This window comes from Moschus berezovskii, chromosome 2 (genome assembly GCF_049115385.1).
Source record: "Moschus berezovskii isolate FMDL1 chromosome 2, NW_MosBer_1.0, whole genome shotgun sequence".
In the NCBI taxonomy this organism is placed as follows: domain Eukaryota; kingdom Metazoa; phylum Chordata; class Mammalia; order Artiodactyla; family Moschidae; genus Moschus; species Moschus berezovskii.
Window position 1 is genome coordinate 138,018,532 of NC_142461.1, and position 27,603 is coordinate 138,046,134.

The 27,603-nt window shown below is 43.1% G+C and overlaps 1 protein-coding gene across 3 annotated transcripts in view; it reads left to right on the top strand.

Moving 5' to 3' along the window:
• The first annotated feature begins 315 nt into the window (after window positions 1-315).
• FAM168B (family with sequence similarity 168 member B) overlaps window positions 316-27,603 on the top strand; it is a 40,753-nt gene continuing 13,465 nt past the window's right edge. The window contains exons 1-3 of one of the 3 annotated variants that reach the window (XM_055398134.2): window positions 316-580; window positions 9,881-9,961; window positions 17,830-17,913. In XM_055398134.2, the coding sequence (XP_055254109.1) occupies window positions 9,892-9,961; window positions 17,830-17,913 (154 nt within the window). In that variant the 5' untranslated portion in view covers window positions 316-580; window positions 9,881-9,891. Of the gene's footprint in view, window positions 581-5,575; window positions 6,850-9,880; window positions 9,962-17,829; window positions 17,914-27,603 lie in introns of those variants that run through there. The other 2 variants (XM_055398133.2, XM_088831102.1) reach the window with 2 other exon arrangements.

Consider the following 27,603-nt stretch of genomic DNA (forward strand, 5'->3'; position numbering starts at 1 on the left):
AATAATTAGATTCCATTGTGCCCTTTCAATACCATAAGAGTAGGAGCCCAAAAATGACGTAAGGAAAAATATTCCACATGAGCGTTTACTCGAATGAGTCTGCAGATATCCTCCGGGCGCCGTTTGCCTTCTGTTTGAACCCCCCCGCCTGCACGCCCCGGACGCCGCGACCACGGAAATCCCGCCCGACGGTCTCCGCACGCGGCCGCTCCCCGAGGCCGCCCCGTCGCGTCGCCTCGCGGACGCCGGCGGGAGCGCGCACGCAGACCCGGAGCCCGGAAGGCGCCGGCGGGTCACGTGTCGGCGCGCCCCCGCCAAGGCGGGCTCCAGGCGGAAGTGAGGTCTGGGCTCGGCGGCCGCGCAGCGTCGGCGAGGAGCGCGGGCTGCGGAGAGGCGGGCCGGGCAGAGCGGGGCGAGCGGGAGCGCGGGCCGGGTAGGCGGCGGTGGCGGCGACCCGGGCCTCGCGGCTCAGCCCCGCAGCGGAGCAGGCTTGCGCAGCGCGCGCCTCTCGCCGAGCGCCACCGCCCGCCCTGGGCCGGCGAGCTCCGACCGCTGAGGCCCAGTCCGCCCTCGCGGCGCGGTGAGTGCGGGCGGGGCGGGCGGCGGCGTGCGCGGCCGGAAGTGCGGCGCTTTGTGCGGCCGATTTGGGCGGCGCCAAGGTCGGCCCGCCGCGGCGCTTTGTCCCGCGGAGCCGGGCGGGCGGGCGCTGCCGGAGGGAGGCGGGGCTGGGCCGCGCGGCGCGCGGGCAGGTGCGGCGTGGGCGGCGGAGAGGCCGCCCCCGGGCCGGCGAGAGCTGCGTTTGTCGCACCGCTGGGTTTTTTGGGTCTTTTTTTTTTAAGGTCCAGGTGGTCAGATGAGGAAAATGCAAAAAATGGGGAAGCAATGGGGTGGTGTTTCTGTTCGTAGGCTCTCCATCGTTTCTAGTGTGTAAACTATCCACTTTTCTCACAAAATAAACATTATTCCATTTGCCTGGCAGAAGCTTTAGCTTGAAAGGCTTTCAGTGTTTTATCCAGAAAGGACGTATCGTGGCCCAGCCTTGGCTAACATTGAGAGGTGCGCCTTTACCGCGTCCACGAATAGGGTATTCCTCTTTTATAGTGTATATAAGCGTTCATCTAATGGATTGTACGAGTTAATGCTTCATTAAAGTCATACATAAAAGTATTTTGGAGTGTTTTGCCAAGCAAGACTTTTTTTAAGTGAAAAGTTTTGTCTCCTTTCCCCGCTCCTTAAATTCTCAAGTCATCCTTGTGTAATTTTTAAGATTATTTTCTCAAATAGTATATGAAAAACTTGGCAATAATAGTAGGGACACGTTTTAGAACTTTGGTTAAGTAAACAAGGATTGGGTTGTTTTTGCTTTGACAGGAAAGAATTAGGCTAATTGTTCTGTTGTTGAAGGTACTATGGTGCACACTGAAGTTTTTGTTTCTTTTGAGGTTTATAGGGTGGGCTTGCTTTAGTATGTGTTTGCATAATTACTTCCGTTTAGTCGTATTTGTGACTCAAGCTAAGGTGTGCCAACAAGGGTGCCTCTAGTCAAAGCTGTTTTTTCAGTAATCATGTATGGGTGTGAGAGTTGGACTATAAAGAAAGCTGAGCGCTGAAGAATTGATGCTTTGGAACTGTGATGTTGGAGAAGACTCCTGAGAGTCCCTTGAAGTGCAAGGAGATCCAACCAGTCCATCCTAAAGGAGAGCAGTCCTGGGTGTTCATTGGAAGGACTGATGTTGAAGCTGAAACTCCAATACTTCGTCCACCTGATGTGAAGAACATTGGAAAAGACCCCGATGCTGGGAAAGATTGAAGGTGGGAGGAGAAGGGAACTACGGAGGATGAGATGGCTGGATGGCATCACCGACAGGATGGACATGAGTTTGAGCAAGCTCTGGGAGTTGGCCATGGACAGGGAAGCCTGGCGTACTTCAGTCCATGGGGTCGCAAAGAATCGGACGCGACTGAACAGCTGAACTGAACTGAAGGTGTGGTAGAGGTTCCTGCAGACTCTGAGGTGTGAACTGCAGCCTTCCTCTAAGTTCAGTGTAGCAGTCACTTTAGACCCGCGGAGCAGGTAGCATCCCCTCTTCCTGCCTCCTGCTCTTCAGAATAGTGGAAGGATCCTACAAGCCAGGAGGGCGGAGGAAGCTGCTGTTGGTATTACTGCCCCTGCCCTCTTATAGAGCCCTGTTAGATTTGTTAGATTTTTACTTAGTATTCTACTCTACAGCTGCCGTTCAACTCATTTCCGTTTTAAGGTTAGACAGAAATGTAATGTCAAAATTATTTGAATTTTCAAACGAGGAAATGAGTGTAATGTCATAGAGGCAGAGGATTAGAATTGGGAAAAAGAAGCTTAAGTGCATATAAAGAATATTATTTTAAGCTTTTTTTTATAGGTTCTGCAGCTTAAAGGCAAATTTTTGCCTCCCAGACTTGTCTTATTTAAACAGCTTATTTTCACTGATCAGTTGAGAGCAATTTTAAAACAACAACACAGCAGCCCAGTAGAGGTATGGTTACTTATGCCTGTGTTTCAGTTTATGTCTGTATCTTTGAAGTTCTGTGCAGAAATATGTGAATGTCTCCCAATAGATTGGAAACCTTGATAGTGAAGGTCGAGTTTGGGGGCGTTAAGAGTGTATCTTATTATGTGCTCTTCTTGATGTTATCAGGTGTTACCCAGAATTTCCAGTGTTGATTGTGTTGCGCGGATTTTATCTCGTGTATTGCTGTCTGAGAGAGAGAATTTAAGCCCCTTGACCTTAGTTTTCTTGGTATGAAAAAAATTATACACAAGGCCTCTACAGTCCACAGGGTAGCAAAGAGTTGGACACGACTAAGCGACTTCACTTTCTTTTTTTCTTTTTTAAAGTTTTAGAATTCCTGTTTTGTGTGAGAACTTTGTTTAGGTCATGATATATTTTGAGACTAGAGAAGCTAGTACAGTGATGGATGTTAAATATACTTTCCCTCTGAGGACTATTAGATTTCAAGTTGAGAAATTTTTGCTGTTATCTCTTTTAAACCCTAATCTGCTGCTGCCATGTCACTTCAGTCGTGTCCGACTCTGTGCGACTGCATAGACGGCAGCCCACCAGGCTCCCCTGTCCCTGGGATTCTCCAGGCAAGAATACTGGAGTGGGTTGCCATTTCCTTCTCCAGTGCATGAAAGTGAAAGTGAAGTCGCTTAGTCGTGTCTGACTCCTAGCGACTCCATGGACCGCAGCCTACCAGGCTCCTCGGACCATGGATTGTCCAGGCAAGAGTACTGGAGTGGGGTGCCATTGCCTTCTCCGAAACCCCAATCTGAGACTTACCTGTTTTGCTGCAGGTGTCAAACCCCACCCATAGGAATTCTGACATTTTCGTTATTACAAGTGAAAAACTTAAAAAAAAAGTGATACTAGCTTCCTTGGTGGCTCAGAGGGTAAAGCGTCTGCCTGCAATGCGGGAGACCAGCGTTCGATCCATGGGTCAGGAAGATCCCCTGGAGAAGGAAATGGCATCCCACTCCAGTATTCTTGCCTGGAGAACCCCATGGATGGAGGAGCCTGGTAGGCTACACTTCACGGGGTCTCAAAGAGTTGGACAGGACTGAGCGACTTCACTTTCTTTGTTTCTTTCTTTCTGGCTCTATCCTTGAAATTGGGATTCTTGGCCCATACCAAATCAGACTGGGAAATAGGTGGTTTCTGGGTGACCATAGGCACTAGAATCCCAGGCAAAGTGGTGATGGTGGTTTTTTTACCTTTAACTTTTCATTACTTAAAAAATATGCGAATACAGCATACAGCCATATACCCAACATATCAATCCCGTTTATATAGGGTGCTTAGGGCTGGTGCACTGGGATGACCTTGAGAGATGGGATGAGGAGGGAGGGATGGGGAACACATGTACACCCATGGCTGATTCATGTGAATGTATGGCAGAACCATTACAATATTGTAATTAGCCTCCAATTAAAGTAAAAAGAGAAAAAAATGTTCTAGATTACAGACATCGTGTCATTTTTACCCTTGTATAGTTTAATACATACTTCTGAAAGTCATTGCATCTTTACATAACAAAATGCTGTTCTCACATATAACACAATTTGTTTAATGCCATTTGATGTCTAGCCCATGTTTGTTTGTATCTCTCAATCCTTAAAATACCTTTTTATAGTTTTTCCCATCTTAAAGTCGGGATTCAAACAAAAACCTGTGGCCTTTATTAAATCTATGTTAATCTAGAACTGTCCTTCTTCTACTCTCTGCCTTTTCCCAAACCATTGACTACTGAAGAAACGGGACCCCTTGCCCTCTAGATTCTCTCCTTTTGGCTTTGTCTGATAGCTCTACGGTGTTCAGTAATTTTCTCTAACCCCTGCCTTTTTCTGTCACCTGGGAGGTAGCTGTGTAGGGCGCATTGGAGTCAGATTTTAGTATTTTTGTAGCAGTACACCTCAGATGATGCAGTGATTCCACTGTATGAGGATGCATGTGATAAGTAGCTTGGGGGGCTTCCCTGGTGGCTTAGTGGTAAAGAATTCACCAGCCAATGTAGGAGACATGGATTCAATCCGTGATCTAAGAAGATCCCACTTGCCTGTGTGCCACAACTATTGAGCCTGTGCTCTAGAGCCCAGGAGTGGCAGCTATGAAGCCCACACACTCTAGATCCTGTGCTCTGTAACAAGAGGCTGCCAAATGAGAAGCCGGAGCAGCAACTGGAGAGTCGCCTCCTCCCAGCACAACTAAAGGAAAGCTCGAGCAGCAGTGAAGACCCAGCACAGCCAAAATGATTAATAATTTAAAAAAAATTAAGTAGTTTGCTCTTAGTGATGTTAAGATTGGTCAGTGGGTTCAGCATTCATGTCCACTAATGAATAAACTGAGCACAATTGTATGGTAGTTTGAACATTCTTTGATGTTGGAGTGAAAACTGTCCCATTTCCAGGCCTGTGGCCACTGCTGAGTTTTCCAAATTTGCTGGCATATTGAGTGCAGCATTTTAACAGCATCGTCTTTTAGAATTTGAAATAACTCAGCTGGAATTCCATCACCTCCACTAATTATTTGTAATAATGCTTCCTAAGGCCCACTTGACTTCACACTCCACGACGTTTGGCTCTTGGTGAGTGACCACACCATCGTGGTTATGTGTGTCATTAAGACCCTTTTTTGGTACAGTTCTTCTGTGTACTCTTGCCACCTCTTTTTAATCTCTTTGTCCATTGTTAGGTCCTTAACACTTCTGTCCTTCGTAGTGTCCATCCTTGCATGAAATGTTCCCTTAATATCTCCAGCTTTCTTGATGTGATTTCTAGTCTTTCCCATTCTATCTTTTTCCTCTATTTCTTTGCACTGTTCTCTTAAGAAGTCCTGAGTTGAGAAAAGAGGAACTAGGGATCAAATTGCCAACATTCAACAGGAAAATATCTACTTTTGCTTCATTAACAGTGCCAAAGACCCACTTCAGCGGTATGGGTCACAACAAATTGTGGAAAATTCTGAAAGAGATGGGAATACTAGACCACCTGACCTGCCTCTTGAGTAATCTATATGCAGGTCAGGAAGCAACATTTAGAACCAGACAAGGAACAACAGACTGGTTCAAAATTGGGAAAGGAGTATGTCAAGGCTGTAATATTGTCTTCCTGCTTATTTGATTTCTATGCAGAGTACATTATTCGAAGTGCTGGTTTGGATGGAGCACAAGCTGGAATCAAGATTGCTGGGAGAAATGTCAACAACCTCAGATATGCAGATGATTCTGCCTTAATGGCACGAAGTGAAGAGAAACTAAAGAGCTTCTGGATGAGTGTGAAAAAAAGAGAGTGAAAAGGCTGACTTAGAACTCAACATTAAAAAACACTAAGATTGTGGCATCTGGTCCCGTCATGTCATGTCAAATAGAAGGAGAAAAGGGGAAGCAGTGACAGATTACTTTCTTGGGCTCCAGGATCACTGCAGACAGTGACTGCAGCTATGAAATTAAAAGATGCTTCCTCTTTGGCAGGAAGCTAAGACAAACCTAGGCAGTGTATTAAAAAGCAGAGATCGGTTTGCCACAAAGGTCTGTGTAGTCAAAGCTATGGTTTTCCAGTAGTCATGTACAGATGTGAGAGTTGGACCATAAAGAAGACTGAGTGCCAGAGAACTGATGCTTTCAAACTGTGGTGCTGGAGAAGACTCTTGAGAGTCCCTTGGACTGCAAGCCTATCAGACCAGTCAATGCTAAAGAAAATCCACCCTGAATATTCATTGGTAGAAGTTCAGCTGAAGCGCCAGTACTTTGGCTATCTGATGAGAAGAGCTGACTCATTGAAAAAGACCCTGATGCTGGGACAGATTGAAGGCAAAATGAGAAGAGGGCGACAAAGGATGAGATAGCATCACCAACTCAGTGGAGACATGAATTTGAGGAAACTCTGGGAGATAACGAAGGACAGGGAATCCTGGCGAGCTGCGGTTCACGGGGTTGCAAAAATTCGGACATGATTTAATAACTAACAACAACAATCAATAAGCATATATTCCAACAGTTCTAAATTAGATTTTGTATAATCATCTCAATTTCTTGTTTATTGCTATGAAGATTCCTGTATTTTCTATTGGACAGTTCTGTTTATTAAAGGACATTCAGAGAATATGAACTACCTTTGGACTAGTGAGATGCAGGGGGCCGGGGCTGAATAAGCTATTTTCTCTGCCCTTGAGGCTCATCATCTTGGGGGAATCTCATCATTTGAACAAGTAACTTAAGAAGCTGTTAGGGTATTGTTCATAGACCTTGTGCAAACCTTTTCGTTGAAGTGGGAACTGCAACTTTTTCTTTATTAATCCTGTTACTTTTTTACCTGTAAGTTTTAATTATAACTTCTTAATCACTTTAGGAAACAGTTATTAGTCTCTTGGGAAGCATAAATGCTTTTAGGAACTATAACTTCTGGGTAGTTTGGATGTATGGTATTTAGAATTCAAGTGTAATTCAGTACATTTTTTAGTGGCAAATGTAGAGTAAGATTTTATTAGTGGCTTAGACTATAAGGTTGTGAAGGGAAAGCCTTTGTGGTATTCAGTGCTTTAAGTTGTCTACAGTTCTTGGCTGTAATGAATAATTTTGTTACAAACGTTCAGTTACAAGTTTTTGTGTGGATATGTGTTTTCATTTCTCTTGGGTATATACCTAGGAGTGGAGTTGCCAGGTCAAATGGTAGCTCCTGTCTTTAACTGTCTCCATGTGATAGTTCCAACCTAACCTAGGTCTCTGTAATCATCTTCATTGATTCACATGTAGCCCAAGCTCCAAACAAGCCCAGTTGCAGAGTGTCCCTAAAGTGCATCTTGCATTTTCTAATTTCTGTGGCTTTTCAAGATCCTACCTGTTGAGAGCTTATACCACCTTTGTAATCCAAGTTATTCCTGACCATTCCTCTCCTCCTGCGTTAAATTTTTGCTCTTCCCACTCAACACTCATATCACTTTATTCCTTTATGCCCCTTAACACTCTTTGGCCCTGAGTCACTATTGTTTATGTCTTCTCACTTGCAGACCTGCCTGTCCAGTGCAGTACCCACCACCTACATGTTGCTATTCAGCTAACGTGTCAGTCCTTGGTCTAGCCACATTTCAGGTGTTCAGGTAGCGGTTAGTGACTGTTGTATGTGGACAGAGCAGATGTACATTTCCATCTTCACAGAAAGTTGTGTGGGACAGCACTGTTCTAGATGGTGAATTCAGAACAGGGACTGTGACTTGTCGTTTTACCCCCTCTGTGGCCTTTGTGTAGTGCTTTACTTATTCAATTAAGAAAATAAAATTAGATCCTGGCACAGAATAGAGAAATAGAGTATTGAGAAGTATTCATTTCTCCAGAAATGATAGTTGAACCAGAGAAGTAGATGAAATATGTGAAAAATCTCCACATCTTATGTTGTAGATCCACCAAGAATGGGTTAAAAGTCGAAGCTAATGGGGATTGACAAGTTACCAATTTGTTTCTTCTTAAACTGTGATGTAAAATACAGTTGGTTTTCATGTCTACTTCTTACGCTTTGCTCTCCTAGTTACTTTCTAATTTGTTCTGTAGAGTTGCGTTGTCCAGTATGGTAGCCTATAGCCAAACACAACTATTTAAATTCAGACTGAAGTTAAATAAAAAATCGGATCCGATCCTAGCCACATTTTTCAGGTGCTCATTGTTTGCTTGTATTAATAGCTAATGGATGTTCTGTCAGACAGCACAGATAGGGAGCATCTTCATCCTTGTTCTTTTGGACAGCACTGATCTAGATTTCTGTCTTAGCTGTGGTTGTGGATGTCATGTCATATTTTGTTCTGCCTTTTGGTTTGGAAGTTAAAGAAATAAGACAGCTATTTAGGTAATGAATGTCCCAATCACTGATACCCCCAGTTAATTTCTACTTTAGAACTTACTGCACAGGCTAAGGACTTGACCAGGTGTACGTCTGCTTGCTGAACGGCTTGGTTATAAACATTCTAAGTCAGTAAGCTGAGGGAGGAATTTGAAGTGGAGTGTTTTTGCAGTTTGTCTTTCTGATGGACTTTGATGCCAAGAGTGTTGGGAAGTCCACGTGTCTTTTAGAAAGTCAGCAGGTCGAGGCGCCTTTTTTCGTGTGTCTTTGGTGCTAGAGGTGCTGCAGACAGGACTGAGTTCCAGTTCCGTCTGCATTCTAGCTGAGGATGCAGCGGGGCAGGCAGACACCGGCAAATACATGTACACTTTATGTTGTCTTTTTTTTTGCCGTACCACGTAGCTAGTGGATTATCAGTTCCTCAGCCAGGGATTGAACCTGGGTCATGGCAGTGAAAGCCCAGAATTCTAATGGCGAGGTCACCAGAGAACTGCCTGTTTTTCTTTTTAGATAGACTTTTATTTTTTTAGAGCAGTTTTGGGTTCAGAGCAAAACTGAGCAGAAAGGGCAGAGTTCCCATATGCCTGTTTCCCCCCAGCCCCATTGCTGTTTTTATTTTTAAATGTAAGATCCCTTTAATTCTTACTATCAAGTAAGTCAGTGATTGACTTACTGGATAAGGAATACTGAATAGTCTTAATTTAGCTCACACTTTAAGAATACATTGGGTGATAAAATTCAGAGGAAGGGATAAAACCATGGTTGTAGCTGTGCAGATTCTTGAACTTGTCAGGCAAAGAAGATTGTGAATTATAGAACATTGACTGGGTTAGTAGAGTTGCTGTGCTGTACATAATTTGTCTCTTTTAGGAAATGCACATATGTTTTATTTATTTTTAGGAAGTATATAATTTAACATGTTGTTTCAAAAATAGAGAAAGGTGCGAAAAGAAAATTAAACCGCTTTGTCTAGAGGCAGTCATGGTTCGTGCTCTGTTCTCCTCCTGGGTTGTTTCTTGTCTGAGTGGAGGTGCACACTTGGGGTCACACTGCATCACAGCACTGTACTCCCTCCCCTTTCACCACAGCTATCGTCATGCCATCCTGTGTTCTTAAACACTTGAAGGGAAAAAGCCACTGCACTGTGTTTCATGCGCTGGATAAATCTGGTTAAGACTGTTCTCTGTAATAAGGACATTTAGATTATTTATAGTTTTATTTTTTTTTTAAACTGTTTTGAAAAACAGGGGCACGGAGAACACTTTTTTCCCTTAGCTTCTGATGGACTCAAGAGAGTTATAAAGCAAAGCATACAGTGTCCTGGTGGGCACCCATTAGGGCTTTGGCATTCCTTTTCTGTTCTCTGTTGGTTAGCAGCAGCATGGAGTGCCTTGTTTCTACATTTCAAAATAGATTGGAGAAAGGCCTCTTGCTACCTGCTTTTTTGAGACTGATGATGGAGAAAAAACCTGAGAACAAACGTGCTTAGCTAAATCACTTTTTTTCCCTTTTTAGTTCTTGAAATCATGAATCCTGTTTATAGCCCGGGTTCTTCTGGGGTACCCTATGCAAATGCCAAAGGAATTGGTTATCCAGGTAAGCACGTAAATTTTGTTTCCATTATTAAACTTTGAATACATGGTCCAGTTCTATGTCATTAAGAGTGCTTTTGATGGACAGACCCAGCTCAAGTGGCTTAGATAAGGAAGAAAATGGGTCAGCTTGTGGAATTGAAAAATCCAGAGCTTGGGCTGGCTTTGGTCAGAGCCGGATCTGGCGGCTCCAAGGGTGGGGACCAGGTCTGGTTTCTTTGCTTCCTGTGCTCAGCTTCACTTCCCCAGTGTAGTCGCGGTGTGGGTCACGGGTCACACTTCTCCTCGTTGCGGTGTGTGGTGCTCAGCCCCGCCCTTGGCTGTGAGTCTCTTCATCTGGCTCTATAGGAAAGCCCTGTGGGACTTCTTGTTCTCTTCATGCCAGCACCCTGGATCAGGAAGGGGAGTCCACTGATGAATTTAGGCCTGAGCCACATTCTCCTCCTTAATAAAGCCTACTAGTCAAACATGGGCTGAAATAGGGTGAAGCAAAATTTGGGAGAATAGGAGTTGGTGGTCAAAAATAGCAAATCGTTGCCCTAATTGAGAGGAATAGTTGTCTGTAATATTACAATTTTGGGTTTAGGTGATATGGTGGGACAGGTACTCTTAAAACCCTGTTGCTCAAAACCCCTGAAAAATTGAAGAAACATTTCAAAAATGTTTAACAACTTTTGCAAGAAAGTAAGACAATTCTACAGCTAAGTATGAAGGTGACAGAAAACCAGAGTATTTGGCCATTGACTTGATGTGCATACCCTAGGGGCATTTGTTCTTTGTGGGTTTTAGCAACCCTTTTGGGGATGAAGTGAAGTCTCTGCTCTTGTAAGGCTGGGATTTGGAGTGGGATCCCTCGTCAGTCTGATTCCTCCAGAGGGTGATACTCCTATAAGAGAGGTAAGTAAATTAATCCATCCTGGTTCCATGGAGAAGTTCATTTCAGCTTGGGCTCTGGGAAGGAAGAAGTCTTTTCTAAGAATTTGTAACCGTTCAAGGATGTTTTGGGTTCTGCTTTGAATTACTTGTCCTTCCAAGGGGTCCATAAATTGAGAAACTGACAAAAAGCATAGTCTTTGGGCTGCATTACCCCTGAAGCACCTGACAGCAACAAACGCAGAGCTGTGTGAAGGAAAGTGTTCCTGGTCCAGGTTGTGTGGGTGGCCCACAGAGGTCTGCCTGGTAAGTCAGAATCGTTATAAAACACCGTGCTGTAGTTCATTGTGTCTGAGTCACCAGTCATGATAGATAGCAGGAATAAAACATCAGGTAGAAACCACATAAGACAAGCGTGCTGATAATAATTGAAGATGCAAAAGAAAGAATCATAGCAAAATGAACCAACTGGAACTTAAATGGGAAAAAAGAAAGCATTTGAACAGAATTCCAGTTAAACCGCAGGCAAAACACTGCTAAAAGAGGGACCAGCATGCAGCGTAAAGAAGCGGGAAGCAGGCTGGTTACAAAATAGAGGTGTTAGGATGAGAAGTTTTGAGGAGAATTAAAAGCTCCAGAAGGACTAAGTAGAGAGACTAGAAGAAAAATAGTAACGGGATTTTCTAGAATTGGTGAAAAATAATTTAGTGGTAAGACTGCCTGTCTTTAATGTATTTGCAATAGTTTAAACAGTTCCAGATAATCTGCTGAACAGAATCCTGTGTAGATCTGAAGTCAGGGAATAGGTAAAACCTGATGGTGTTAGCATTACCTGATAGACTATGTAATGAAATATTGGTTGTCATATACCAATTCTGGGTACTTTTTTAGGGTTTTTTTTGTTTTTGGTCTTTAAAAAGAAATTTCTAAAACTTTAAATCTTTAAAATTTTATAATTGATCCTTATTTTATTCATTTCTTTATACTTATCTCTTGCCTTGCTTTTAGTATTTTGGTCTCCTTGACTTTGATAAAACTCTCTGATCAGCAAAAGTTCAGTATAGAAGCTTGTAGCCACTCTAGGTATTTTGAATGGAAATTGGAGTTAAACATAGCAAAATAATGTGCCTACAGGATGTTAAGGCTAGGATAACTTTAGTACCCAAAACAAGACATCACAAGGAAAGAAAGTGCCTTTATACCATTTTATGCTTGTATACCATTCTATACTTTAATACAAGCAGATGGAGAGGCTTGTTCATAATTTTCTAAAATTTACATTTAATGGGAAAAAAGGAACATCTTCTAATTGTAGTTACATGAGCACTGACATACCGTCCTTCATACCTGTGGATTTTGGGTATCATGTCCTGGAACCTGGGATACTGAGGGATGACAGTAATTGGGTTCATATACACCATCTTACTATTGTTTTCTAATTTATAGCTCCTATATTTGTTCGGTTCACTTTCTTTTTCTTCTTTTGGATTAACCAAATATTTTACGTTAAATTTTCCCTTCTGTTAATTTTTTTTTAATTACTATTTAGTGGTGACTCTAACAATTACAGCCATTTTGCTCCTCTGATTTGTGTGTCATTACTGTGCCTTAAGACATCACTGTTTTTATTTTGTGCAGCCAGCATTAACTCACACATTATTTTCATTGCCTTCTGTATCTGTGCTTTTTGTTTGGGATCATTTTCCTTTTACTGGGATAAGTCCCTTTAGTTTCCCCCTCCTCCCCCACTCTTACTGCATGTCTGCTAGCAGTGAATTTTGTGAAAGTGTTTTTATTTTTCTTTCATTTTTAAGCCTATTTTTGAGAGTGTTTTGGTTTTCTGTGACTGCTGTGACAAATTGCTACAAGGATGGTGGCTTAGAAACCATAGAAATTGATTCTCTCACAGTTGCGGGAGCCAGAAGCCAAAATCCAGGTGTGACAGGGCCTGCCACCCTGTGGAAGCTGGAGGGGAGAGTCCTCCCTTGCTTCTTGAAGCTGCTGGAGCTGTCAGCATCCCTTGACGGAGACTGCTTTGTGGACACTCCTCCCGACTTCTGTCTCCAGGCTGACATCGTTTGCTTCTCCTCTGTGTTTCACAGCAGGGACACTTGGGTTCAGGCCGCCGCCTGTAATCTGTGATGAGTGTCTTCAGATCCTTAGCTTATGTCGGCAAAGAACCTTTTCCCAGATAAGGTAGCATTTATCGGTTCCTGGGATTTGATGGTATTTCTTCTGAGGAGTTCCTTTTTTGTTTGCCTGCCACACTGAGTGTACAGTTTTAGGCTGGCAGGTATTTTCTCTCCGCTTTAAAGATAGTTGTGTTGTCCTCTGGTTTCTGTCATTTTTGGTTCTTTGAAATTAGTATTTCCCTGTCCCACCCCCTCCTTGCTGCTTTTAACATACCTGTGTTTTTACTGTGGAATGACTAGATGTGACTTTTATTTTGTATTTATTCTGCTTAGTGCTCACAGAGCTGTTTGACTTTGGCTTGATTTTTTTTTTTTTTTTAATTTATTTAGGCTTTGTCAGGCCTTAGTCACAGCATGCTGACTGCTAGGTGCATCATGCGGGATCTAGTTCCCTCACCAGGGATAGAACCTGGGCCCCCTGAATGGGGAGCACGAAATCTTAGCCGCTGGCCCATCAGGGAAGGAAGGAATGGGAAGAAAAGAATATCTCCTCTGATAGTTTTTCCAAAAGAGTAGGGTTTAGTCTCAATCAAGAGGAGAAGGGGACGACAGAAAATGAGATGGCTGGATGGCATCACCGACTCGATGGACTTGAGTTTGAGTGAACTCCGGGAGTTGGTGATGGACAGGGAGGCCTGGTGTTCTGTGATTCATGGGGTTGCAAAGTGTCAGACACGACTGAGTGACTGAATTGAACTGAACTGAAGGAGAACACTTTTAAATAGCTTGGACAGCTCAAAATTGCTATTTAGGGAACTGAAAACCAAGTAAGCCAAGAACAACATTTAGAAAAAAATTCTGGCAAAGCAGAAAGACGATGGAAAGTTGGTTTTGCATAGTTTTCAACACAGAAGTAAGGGAAGAGGCATCTCTTCTCAAAAGGCCCTGAAAACCTGTGGCATCAATGGGTAGTTGCAGGGGGTGGGGTTTCTCTCTCAAAGGCTCCTAGGGCACTCACCACTCTACCCTACCCCGCTACTACATTCACCCTTTCTCCCTCCACTTCTGCACCGAAGGGGCAGCACTTCTTAGACTTGAACCTCCAGGGACCATCTCGGCAGCCTAGATTCACCCCGGAGCCTGGGGAGTTCTGCAACTGGAAGCCAGACTTGCAAGGCTGCCACAGGTGCATCGGACCTGGGAAGAGCTGGATGCGGGCGACTGGAGCCTTAAAGCTCACCCACCAAGGGGAAGAAGGAGCACATCTTTTTAGGGAGCAGGATCAGCCTGCCCCCTTACCCCTTTGGTGATCAGTATTCACTTGATGAGACAGGGACCGCCTCCTGACTGTCCCCCTGGACTCTGCCCTAAGAGGCCTCTGGCATCAGTGACAGTGCGGGTCCGACCTCCTCAGTCCTCTGAGGCCAGCGCTTCAGGGGTCCCTCCAGTCCCATCTCAGCCCCCTCCTCCCTGGTACTTTACCTAAGGGAGGAAGGAGCACGGAGGGACTTGGCTGAATCAAGGGTTCCACGAGCCTATGGAAGAGTTTTAATCCCTAGAGCCTGAGATTCAATTAAATATTACTGGAGCCTACTGTAAGGTAGGTAGTCTTCCCTGTAGCCCAGATGGTAAAGAATCTGCTTGCAATGCAGGAGACCAGCTGGGTTGGATTCCTGGGTTGGAAAGATCCACTGGAGAAGGGAATGGCAGTCCACTCCAGTATTCTTTCCTGGAGAATCCCATGGGCAGAGAAGCCTGGCGGCTACATCCATGCCGCACAGAGTTGGATGCCTGAGCGAGTAACACTACTACTGCTGCTGTGAGGTTAGGAGACTAGGAGAGTGAGTCCCACCACTGTGGGAACAGCCCTGGGACCTTGCACAGGGCACCCCACCTCAACTGCAGGAGGAGGGTTGCTGCAGCTCCGCCAGGTCCTCTGCAGCTCCTGCTGCCAGATTCCCCTCTGGACTTGCAGGTTACTGGTGGAGCAAGCCTGGCTGGTGGAGGGCAGGGGCAAGATGAGGAACCAAAGGCTTAAGGCACTGTGCACAGGTCTGCTAAACAGCTGCAGCAGCTCAGAGCGAACCTGAGCTCTAGTTTGCAAAATAAGAAATAGAGTTATTTCAAAGACCACTTTGCAGTCTCTGGATCTGTGGTCTGTTACCAGTTTATCTTTTTTGTTCTTTTTCACCCATATACGCTCCTGTTCTTTACCATTCCTAGTATTTTTTCATGGAATGTAATACATGGTATATTAAAAAGTATAGGTGGTCCAGTTGATGTTTCCCCCCCCGACATTTGAGGTCTGATTGATAAGAAGAAATTGTATGTATTTAGTTTGTACAGCACTTTTTTTAAAGTGTATGTGATGATTTAATGTATGTATATGTTGTAAAATGACTACCACAATTGAGTTTCCCCAAATACCACCACACTGGGGATTAGAGTTTCAAAACATAAATTTTGGAGGGCACATTCACATTCAGTCATATCACGCCCCCAGGCCAACTGTGTCCATATTTTCTGATTTCTCCTTTGTTACGTAAAGGGTGTTGTACTCTGCGATGGAACTCGGAGTGCAGACATGACTGCTGTGGATGACACTCGTGAAGGATCTGGTGGGTGGGAGCAGCGTTGGGGAGGGGAGCCTCAGGCCCGTGGTGTGTGTGTGCAGCGGCAGCTGGCTCCCTGAGGAGCCCTGCGAGGAGCCCTGCGGTAGCATTGGCAGGGGTGGTTTCAGCAGGCAGGAGTGGCCCGAGAGTGTGCTGCTGCTGTTGCACGCTGCCAGCTGCCTTCCTCCTCCAGGCTGAATAGGCTTCTGGAATAGAGGTGCTGGTGGTGCTGTTGGCTTTGCTTTGTCAGCTTAATCATTGTTCCCTGTCAGTTCACAAAGGTTTGCCTTGTTCTTTGTGTTTTACGTAATACGGCTGCATAAGCCTCCAAGTTGTGGGGTTTTCATAGTTTAATTCAACCAGTTCTTTGGATGGATGTGTTGTTTGAAGGATTTTGCTATTCCAGTAATACTGCAGTGCATTGTGTTTGTGGAAATTATCTTCAGGGTGGATTCCTTGAGGTGAAATGACCAGGGGAGCAAGTGCATGCAGATATAATTTTTTTCCTGTTATTCTTTAAAAAATTTTTTTTAAATTTTCTATTGGAGTATAGTTGATTAGCATTGTGGTGTTCATTTCAGGTCTACAGCAAAGTGATACAGTTATACATATATGTGCATCCATTTTCAAATTCTTTTCCCATATAGGTTATGACAGAATATTGAGCTGAATTTCCTGTGCTATTAGTAGGTTCTTGTTGTTTATCTGTTTTAAATATAGCACCAACTTTACTCTTGTTTACCATAAGCTCTTCTCTAAGTCTGTGAGTCTGTTTCTGTTCTGTAAATACATTCATTTATATCATTTTTTTTAAGATTCCACATGTAAGAGATGCCACATGATACTTGCCTTTGTCTTGCTGCACTTAGTATGATGACTTCTGGGTCCGTCCACATTGCTGCAGATGGCATTATTTCATTCTTTTAGTGGCTGAGTAATATTTCATAGTATATATACTACATCTTCTAGCGCAAATGTAATTTTAAAGTTACTGCTGATTTCCCTTCTGTAGGAAAAAATCCACTGCTTTGTATTCCTACCAGAAGTGTGTGAGTCTGCTGTTTCCCCCACAGCCTTGCCAGCAGACTATGTTGTCTCCTTTTGGATTTTTGCCAGTCTGAAGTTAGAAGTGTGGTTGGCAGTTCTCTCTGTTCATGTTTTCTGTTATTGTTTTTTTATTTTTTTTAACTTTAAAAATTATTTAAGTGTATTTGCCCATTGTCTAAATAATTTGCAAGTTTCTTGTGAAAAGCTATCTTTTTTACTCAGCTAATGGTATTTTTTGCTATTCTGAAGGTTTTGTTTTCGTGAAGTGATTAGGATTTGAGATCACTTCCAGTTTCTTGCAAGAGAGGAGGGTAATATTTAGCTTTCCAGCCCCTGTGTGCCAGAAGGGAGGTAGAGTAGATGTTGGATACAGTTCATGGTGCTTGCCAAGGGGCGTTTTCAGGAGGACAGTTCTCTGGCCAGCACAGTGGGCAGGAACAGGAAGGGACAGTGGTTCTCAACCTTGTTGATTGGAGCCCTGCAAATTAGAATTTCCTGAAGGGATTATAGCTCCTCACAGCTAGTTGTGTCATTAGTGAAGACTAGCGTATCTTGGCTGTGTGCCCTGTAATGCCCCAGTGACTCGTAACTGGGTCCAGCTGAACTGTGAGGGCCCTAGAGCAGATAACTGAAGCCCCTCTGGTTTTGACCAAAATTTCTTTTGTGTTCACATAAGTGGTTATAATTATGTGGTTATAATTTAGTCATATTAAGGATCCCTCATTTGTGTTAATAAAAGTCAGGTTGCTTGCAAATGGATTGTTAGGTTGGATTTTTCCCAATTCCATGTGTTTACACGCTTGTGTATGGTTAGAACCTCTTTAGCGCACAAAGCTCTTAGCACTCTTATTAATCTTGCTAAGTAATGAATTATGTGAATAAACTCTAGAGTAAAAGTGCCAGAAATATTGTGAATTTTCTGACTTCATTTTGGGTTTTTGTTTTTCCTTCTTCATTTAATTCCATTTCTGTCAAATGTTTTCAGTTATAGCAAGTTGTCAGCATTTACTCACAGGTTTAAAGGACATGTTTATGACCATGACCCATCACAACTCTGAGGAAAGGAGACAACTAGAGGCAGCCTGCTGAGCACCCACATGCTGCTGGGCTCCTGACCTCAGCCTGGGGGTTGTGATGAAGAAGGTGAGGACACTCAGGTCTTTGGGAGCCCTGGTTTTAAAATCACACTGTTCTTTATTTTTCTCCAGCTGGTTTCCCAATGGGCTATGCAGCAGCAGCTCCTGCCTACTCCCCCAACATGTACCCTGGAGCGAATCCTACCTTCCAAGCAGGTAAGCAAGCCCACATGTGCTGGGTGGCAAAAGTGTTTTGTTAATGTGACTGTGGGAGAATGTAAAGAGGATGAATTTCAAGAAGAGTGGTTTGGAATTTGGGGTTTGTATTGATTTCTTGGTTCATAGGATTAGGCTTCTTGATAAGTAGAATAAAAACTTAATTCTTTTTGCGTTTAAAGCTTTGTATATTGCATTTCGGATGTCCTTCCACAACACAGAACTTCATTACAGTCATAGCTTGGTACTAGTAACTATTTATGCCAGACTTTGTATGTATTTATGAAATAGTGTTGATTACTAGAAACTAAAGATCATCTTGACATGTTAACGGTTAGAATTTCCATGTTGCTAACATTTTTAGAGATAACTGATCTCTCTCTAGTACTTTAGCACTTTGATTAGTTTTAAAAGAAGGTCTTATTTTCTCTGTAAGGTCCATAAGAATATTTTCAGAATTTAGAAATCAGTAGTACAGTTGAAAGTGGAATTTGTTTGAGTCTGGACCTTGTAAAGATAGTTTTTCTTAAATGGGACTTTCCTCTGTGAGCCTTCATTTTGGTGTTGGCTTATTCCAGGCTTTATTCACCCAGACTGGACTTTGCGATTCTGCTGTAACTGTGGTGGCCCACACTCTGACCCAGAGGCTCAGCCTCAGGAGTCTGCTGAGGTGTGTCTGTCCCTCGGAACCCATAGCCTCACATGGTTAACTTGACAGAAGAGACAGCAGCAGTGTCCTTGTCCTGAGTTCTCGGTTTGATAACCGTAAGATTCTCCCTCCCTCTGGCCATGTCTCCCGCTCCAGTCCCGTCCTTACTGCCTTTGTTCGCCTTGTAGCTCACGCCCAGAAAGACACCTTCTTGCCTTGGTCTTCTTGCTTCCGAGGTGTCTCTCCTTGACGTCACGTTCCTTGGCCTTAAACCAGAGTAATGCTTGCAGTATGACTTCCTGTGACTCTTAACACCCAGTGAAGCCTAGAGTCTCCAGCTTAAAATTCCTAGGTCTTTGCCACATTGACCTATTCTTTCCAAAAAAATACTTTTCTTTTGTTTTTGCGTGGCTTTTATTCACACTCTTTCTCTTACACCTGGACTAGAATACCTGCTACTTCGTGCCATCTTTTGGGATTTGTAAGGGAACATCCCTTCCCTGGGATGAAACTTGTTACTACTCACTGGATTCTTTTAACGGCTAAATGGTACTACCATCTCCTTCTGTAAGACATCTTATCTTCTTTAACTTTCTAAACACAGCTGTCTGAAGGTGTGACTGCCTCTCAGTAAACTACGTATATTTGAAGGGTATTCTATATGATGCGTGGCATCCTTTCAGTTTCACGTGTTCACTCATTCCCCGTCCCCAGAAGTTTTCTCCTGCCCATTCGTGACCTTGCCTGGGCTCCAGGAAGTAGCTCATCTGTTTTTCCTCACTGCAGATTGCTTGTAGTTAATCTAGACTTTTGTATGAGTGAGTCATATAAACTGTATTTTGGAGGCTCTGGCTTTCATGCAGCACAATGTGTGACATCCATGCTGTAGTTTAGCTTAGTAGTTCATGTCTTATTATTGTTCCACTGTACAGAAATGCCACTAATTGCTTATTCGTTCACCAGTTGATGAACATTTGGCTTGTTTGCAATTTGGGGCTGTCACAAATGAACTGATCTGAATATTTGTGTACATTCTTTATATGAACATACACTTTCGTTTCTCTTAATAAATACTTCAGGCAGGTAGGTATACGTTTAACTTTGTAAGAAACTGGCGAACTATCTTCCAAAGGGGTTGTGACACTGCCAGCAGTGGAGGAAAGTTCAAATTCCTTTATATCTTTGCCAATACTTAGTAGTCATTCTTTTTAATTTTAAACATGCTAGTGAATATGTGGTGATATATGATCTTAGTTTTCTGAATGTTGAGCTTCAAGCCAACTTTTCCATTCTCCTCTTTCACTTTCATCAAGAGGCTTTTTAGTTCTTCTTTGCTTTCTGCCATAAGGGTGGTGTCATCTGCATATCTGAGGTTATTGATATTTCTCCCAGCAATCTTGGTTCCAACTCGTGCTTTTTCCAGCCCAGCGTTCCTCATGATGTACTCTGCATATAAGTTAAATAAGCAGGGTGACAATATACAACCTTGACGTACTCCTTTTCCTATTTGGAACCAGTCTGTTGTTCCATGTCCAGTTCTAACTGTTGATTCCTGACCTGCATACAGGTCTCTCAAGAGGCAGGTCAGGTGGTCTGGTAGCTCACCATTCAGAAAACTAATATCATGGCATCTGGTCCCATCACTTCATGGGAAATAGATGGGGAAACAGTGTCAGACATTTTTGGGGGCTCCAAAATCACTGTAGATGCTGATTGCAGCCATGAAATTAAATGACGCTTACTCCTTGGAAGGAAAATTATGACCAACCTAGGTAGCATATTAAAAAGCAGAGACATTACTTTGCCAACCAAGATCCATCTAGTGAAGGCTATGGTTTTTCCAGTGGTCATGTATGGATATGAGAGTTGGACTGTGAAGAAAGCTAAGCGTTGAAGAATTGATGCTTTTGAACTGTGGTGTTGGAGAAGACTCTTGAGAGTTCCTTGGACTGCAAGGAGATCCAACCAGTCCATTCTAAAGGAGATCAATCCTGGGTGTTCATTGCAAGGACTGATGCTAAACCTGAAACTCCAATCCTTTGGCCACCTCATGCGAAGAGTTGACTCACTGGAAAAGACTCTGATGCTGGGAGGGATTGGGGGCGGGAGGAGAAGGGGATGACAGAGAATGAGATGGCTGGATGGCATCACCGACTCAATGGACATGAGTTTGGATGAACTCCGGGATTTGGTGATGGACAGGGAGGCCTGGCGTGCTGTGATTCATGGGGTCGCAAAGAGTGGGACACGACTGAGTGACTGAACTGAACTGAACTTGAACTTATCTAATGACTAATAATGTTAAAACTTGTTTCATGTGCCTGTTTGACATTTGACTTTGGTTAACTTTGTACATCTTTTTCTGCCTGTCTGTTTTTAAGTTTGTTTTCTTATTATTGTGTTTGAGAGTTCTTTATCAGATACATGATTTTCAAATATTTTTTCATAGTCTGTGACTCTTTTCAGTCTCAACATCGTCTTTTTTTTTTTAATTTTTATTGGAGGCTAATTATTTTACAATATTATATTGGTTGGTTTTGCCATACATTGACCTGAATCCGCCCCGGGTGTACATGAGTTCCCCCTCCTGAACCCCCCTCCCACCTCCCTCCTCCGCTTATCCTCCCTATGGGTCATCCCCTCATACCATCCCCGAGCATCCTGTAATATGCATCGACCCTGAACTGGCAATTTGTTTCACATATGATAATATACATGTTTCAATGCCATTCTCCCAAACCATCCCACCCTCACCCTCTCCCACAGAGTCCCAAAGGCTGTTGTATACGTCTGTGTCTCTTTTGCTGTCTCGTATACAGGGTTATCATTTGCATCTTTCTAAATTCCATATATATGCATTAGCATCAGCATCGTCTTTAAAAGAGCAGGAGGTTTAAAATTTAATGAAGTTCAGTTGTTCTTTTATGGATCATGATTTTGGTATCATTTCTAAGACGTCTTTGCCTAACCCAGCATCACAACAGTTTTCTTCTAGAAGTTTTACAGTTTAAGATTTTACTTTTAGATGTATGACCCATTTTAGGCTAATTTTTCTATATGGCGGTAGGAATGAGTTGAAGTTATGTTTTGCATAAGTACTAGTCTCTCTACTATATGTGATCATGCTGCAGACCTCCAGAAAATGTCATTGTCTAGAATTCTGCAGTTAGCTCACTTGTACTCATTTTCTCTGTGGTACAAGTTAATGTAAAAATGTACTAAAAGCTTCCAGTTTTTTCTTGCTCTTTTACAAAAAGAGCCTCAGGTTTATTTGCGGCTGGTCAAGCTGCTTTGCTGCTCCTCCTGAGGAGGAGGTTTGGTGTGTAGAGGGCGGGTACTGCTCTCTGATAGCTTTCTCCTCTTGCCAACCTGTAGAACAGCTGCCATTCCTCTTCTTTCTTGTAGGGAACTGGGTCCTTTCTTGCCTCTTTCCAAGACTGCTCTCAAGCTGTTTCTCTCACCCAGAAGCTGGGGCATGCAGCGGGAAGTAGTGGGTGTGATGGGCATGGTGGCTGCCCGGAGGACCTGCCTTGTTTGAATGGGTGTCCCCTGCTGAGTGCTGGATGGTTGTCTGCCACACTGCTGGCCCAGCATTGCCAGATCTTCAGATTGTTAGGAGATGCTGGGAATAAAGATGTATGTAAAATTTGCAAAAGAAATAAATGGTACTTTGACAGTCCCACCAGTGTCCTGGTGAGTACTTTTAGACACCTGACTGGAGTCTGGGCTACAGCTGTGTCCCTTTTTCTGAGATCCTCTCAGTATTTTTATAGCTTGAATTTTTAAATTTACTTTTTTAGTGGGCCTTTTTTCTTATCTCTTGATTAAGTCAAAATTAAGTAAAAAAATTAAAAATTTTCTCCATTTCTGCTGCTCTCTCAATCTTCTGGTTCTCTCACCACCAGATTTTCAGACAAAGCTGATGTGTAGTATATGGAGTGTGTATGTGTATGTGGCCTTTAAAGCACTTTTGCAGCCCTAACACTGTTTATGTCTTAGTTCTTACAAGTGTGACATAGGGAGGGTTTAGAGAACCTTAACGATGAGATGTCATGTCTTTTGCTGAAAGATTCCATTACTCAGAATCTGGAGATTGCATTCTCATGAACAAGCATAGTAGGCTGACTGCATGTGCATCCGGAGACGAATGTCCGTTTTTGGAATCGGAACAATGTATTGGAAACAGTTCAGGCTGTTGTGTTAGCAAGATGTGGCGCAAATCCTGACACTGTCACTCCTGGGAAAGACGTTTCATTTTTGGCATTTATTTAATGAATCATTATATCTCCTCAGCTGTTATTTGACGATTCTAGCAGCAAGCACGCAATTGTACTCCCAAGGCATACTCAGGCACACATTCAGGATTCTTTTATACTCCCATTTACAGCCAGCAGTATCTGTAACTAACATCATATTTGCATTGATCATCAAGAAAACATTCAGTTTTTTGTAGTAAGCTCTGTGTAAGAGGTGATTTAGATATTACATTGGCAATGTCTTTTTACAAGATGAAAACATTGCTAAGAGTGATGCAGAGGCTTCTGTGATTGCTTCCATACTTGGCTTGTTGGTGGATAAATTAGGGAAACATGTTTGGAGGACAGTTTGACAGTATAATAGAAAGAAGCTTAAAACTGAAATCATTATGCAAAGAGTTATGTGTAAGTGCAGATCTATCTAGTAAAGGAATGGTTTGATTAAACTGTTGGTTTATTTCCATGTTTAACTGGTCTTACTGTTTGTTTGAGAGGGATATTAGATAAGTGAAAATGCTTTATGATATGCTGCTTTTTTTTGTTTTTAAACTCAGAATTATGACCTTGAAGTAAGATCCCAGATTTTTTAAAAATTAAGCGTCACTTTGAACTTATGGTTGATGTGGGGAAGGGATAGTTAAGGAGTTTGGGACGGGCATGTACACATTGCTGTATTTAAAATAGACAGGGCTTCCCTGGTGACTCATTGGTGAAGAATCCACATGCCAGTGCAGGAGAACATGGGTTCGATCCCTGATCTGGGAACACCCACGTGCTGTGAAGCAGCCAGGCCTGTGCTCTGGAGCCTGGGGGCAGTAACTCCTGAGCCCGCGTGTTGTGACTCCCGAAGCCCAAGCGCCCTAGAGCCTGTGCCCTGCAGCTGGAGAGTCGTGCCCATCCTCTCTCTGCTCCTGTGGCCATGTCAGTGCTGCTCACTGCTGCGAACGTGTGGCTATCTCTTCTGCAGTTACTTTTTTCTTCCCTGGGCCTGGTGTCCTTTATTAGATTTCTGTAACTCCATAGTTGATTACCCCCTCAGCTTCCGCCCTCTTCTCAGCTCTTCGGGCCGGGTGAGGGGTTTGTGATTTCCCCTCTTGTGATGTCGCTTTGAAACCTCTCATCTTACGGCCTTGGCTGCTTGTCCTCTGGGGCTTACCCTGGGTCTTTCTCCTCCATCATCCCGGGGAGTTCGGGCCACTTCCCTTCCGCTGGATTCTTTGTCTGCTTTTTTAGTTTATTCCTTGGTGTCAGTGGAGGATCTTTGTTCAGTAATCTCTCAAGAGAATATTGGAAAATCATGGTTTTGAGATTTTTCATGTCTGAAGACGATTTATTCTGCACTAACAGTTCATGGTTACTTTGTCTGGATATAGAATTCTAGGCTAACAGTTATTTATCCTTAGAATTACTTGCCAATTTTGCTGTTGCCGTTGAGGACGTCGTTATCTCTTTAAAAACTTGTGTGTTTACTGGCTGCACTAGCTCTTTGTTGGTGCGCACGGGCCTCTCTAGTCGCAGCGAGTGGGGCTGCTCCTCATGGTGGCGCAGAGGGCCCGCGTTCCGGCGGCTGCTCCTGTGGAGCGCAGGCTGCAGGCTGTGGCTTCAGCAGCTGCAGCGCACGGGCACTGGGCCCGGGTTCGGTGGTTGTGGTGCATAGGCTTAGTTGCTCTGCATGTGGGATCTTTGGACCAGGGATTGAACCCCTGTCCCCTGCATCAGCAGGTGGATTCTGAACCACTGGACCCCCAGGAAGACCCAGTATCTTTCTGATGCTTGGTTGGCTGAGCTGGGCTTATCTTTGGTGCTCTGTCTCCGGGTTCTGAAATTCGTGATGCTGTGTTTGGTGCAGGTTTTTCCTCTTCACATGTTCTATATGTTTCTGAACTTCCATATTTCCTAAGTAAATGTCTTATACTTGGAAAGTTATTATATGAAATCTGTGTGGTATGCAGTACTCTGGGGGCAAAATGATCTGTTTCCAGGTAAAAATCTTCTGCCCCTCAGAGTTCGCAGTCGGAGAGCTGTGGCCCTGTCTGTGCCTGAGTTCTGCCCAGAGAAGTCAGCCCGTGGTAGTGTGTGTTTCCCGAGAGTGAGGAGGGGCAAGGCAGTGATTACTGTGCTGTCTGTGTGGCATCCTCATGAATGATCTCTAGGGAAGGAGCATGTGGAAAGCTGTTACTGTTTTTGAAAAGGCCAAGCAATGAATGTATTTGGTTTTGTATTATGAATCATTGGCACATCTAAAAATTATTTCACAAAGGCTTTGTCTGTTTTTGATATTATGAGATGTATATGTATTTATTTGTATTTTTTAATTTTAAGTTTGTAAGACTCCTATTGAGGTTGTTTGTTGTGACATAGTGAATCTAGTGCTATATAAAAGAAAAAGGAATGTATCTACACACATTTGGTTTTTAATTGACTGGGAGACATGTTTGCATCCCTTGAAATTGATTTGTCTTCAGTGTTGGATAGAAAGTGATGTAATATTTGTGCCCATATAAAAAGCCAAAATCCATTTCTAAGTTTAGGACATAGTTCATAGTTGTAAGAATAAGCAGTAGGATAATATATATATTAGAAATTGTTGTTATAATTAGTAGAAATAGTGGGTGACTCTTTTTCCAATATACAGAGAAGCTGGAAAAAACTCCGTGAACATCAATACATGGACTGTCAGGGTTCTACAGTTAAACTTTAAAATCAGCTTTTAAAATTAAACATTTTACTCCGTCCATGCTGAAGTGTGCCTTTTTTTCATGTGTTTTGAAGTAAGCTGTGGACGTTGATACATTTTCCCCCATTTATTTCAGCGTGCATATTGTTTGTATTTGTCTACAGTTCTTTTAGGTTTTGATTTTAGGTGAAATATACACATATAAGATGTGCACATTTTAAGTACATCATTAGTCATTTTTTTTATCTTCAGTAAAATGTACATATGAGGTAGGTGTTAAAAAGGACACTTCAGGTGATTAAGAGACCTCAGGCCAGCTGGATGGACCTCTGCCCCAGTAGGCCTCTAGCCTCTCTTAAAAACCTTGACATCTTAGGTTGGTGGTAAGTGAAGGACTTCACCTTTTTCCGTGGGTGTGGTGGGGCGAAAGAGTGCTTCTGAGTCAGAGGGCTCAGACTCTGGAGGGGTGTGTACTTAGGTCTTCTTCCTAACTGTGCCTTATACTGTGTCCTTGAGGCTTCTTTAGGTGGACAGTTTCCTTTTTCTCTTCAGTCCAAGCTTCAGGTTCTTGCTGAAGTTAGAATAGTGACAAAATGGTCATGGACTTTCTTATTAGGAATATTGAACTTTGACTATTCAGTATGAATAGTTTCCTTAGAGGCTCTTTTCTCCTAATTTTTCTTTCAGGTCATGGACGTGTTGCTTGTGTGTTTTCACTTTCTTAGACAGTTTCTCCGTTTTCTAGTCTGTGTATGAAATAGTTTATCCTGTAGAGCTATGCCTTTTGTAGAACGTTGGTGTATGTATTGACCTTTGGCATATTTTACCTTTATTTGCTTTTGTAGCTAATCAGATCAGGTTATTTTTCAGATCAGATTGCTGAAGACCGTGCCGTCCTAAGTCCTGGCCTTCTTACAGGCTCAGCAACCTTTTGTGTTCATTTCTTCGTAGTGGTGGACCTCTGCTGCTCCCTTCCTTGTCCCTTTAGCTCCTGCATGACTGCTGTTTCCTGGGACGTTTTCTTAGATCCTCTCTCAACTGTGTGCCGCAATCTGAAGGCGTTATATTTTTCACTTTGTTTTCGTGCACAGCGTTTTCAAATACACCGACTGACTGAGTGAGCAGTATAGTGAGTCCGTGACGTCCAGCACTGAGACCCACCAGTTAGCATTGTGCCATGTGTGCTTCATCTGCCGTGTGAGAGAGTGTGTTCCGAACCAGACCAGAGTTACAGTCTGTCAGGCTTTTGTCCTTCAGTATGGCCCTTACCATAGTGAAGACATCCCACTGCATGACCACAGTAGTTATCATACTTAGAACCTGTAAGTCTCTCAGTTATTTGATAGCTCATATTTAAATTTGCCCAGTTGTCCCAAAAATTAAAAAAAAAAAAAAAATTGGAAACAAGATCTATTCAAAATTTACATGTTGAATTTGTTTAAAAAGTTGAATTCATTTTGTCTTGTCTGTTTTAATCCATAAGTTTACTTCACCTTTGTAAAACACTTTGAAAAACCTTTTATTGTGAAAAATTTCTAATACAAAAATACATAAGTACACAGCAGTGTGATGTCAGCTTACACGCACCCTCACTTCAGCAGTTACATTATACCCAAGTACACAACAGTGTGGGGCCCACCTGCCCATGCCCTGGCCTTAGTTAATAGCGTCTAGGTGTTTTTTTTTCCATCTGCATTCCCATCAGTTTCCCCTGTGTTGTTTGAAGCCAATCTCAAGATGTCATATTGATCAGTTTTACGATATTACCTTTAAATGATGAATTTAAAATATGTATCTGCTGCTGCTAAGTCGTTTCAGTCATGTCCAACTCTGTGCAACCCCATAGACTGCAGCCCACCAGGCTCCTCTGTCCACGGGATTCTCTAGGCGAGAATACTGGAGTGGGTTGCCATTTACCACACCCTAAAAACAGCAGTGATCCTTGAGTAGTATCAAATACTGCAGCCAGTATTTATATTCCCAGTTGTTACGTCTGTGTCATGGATATTTTTTCATTGTATAGTGACCAAGGCGGGCCTTGCTGGTTCTTTTCAACATATGAAAACTCGCTAGCCCCAGAGGTTCTGAATGTGATTTTCAAGTTTGAA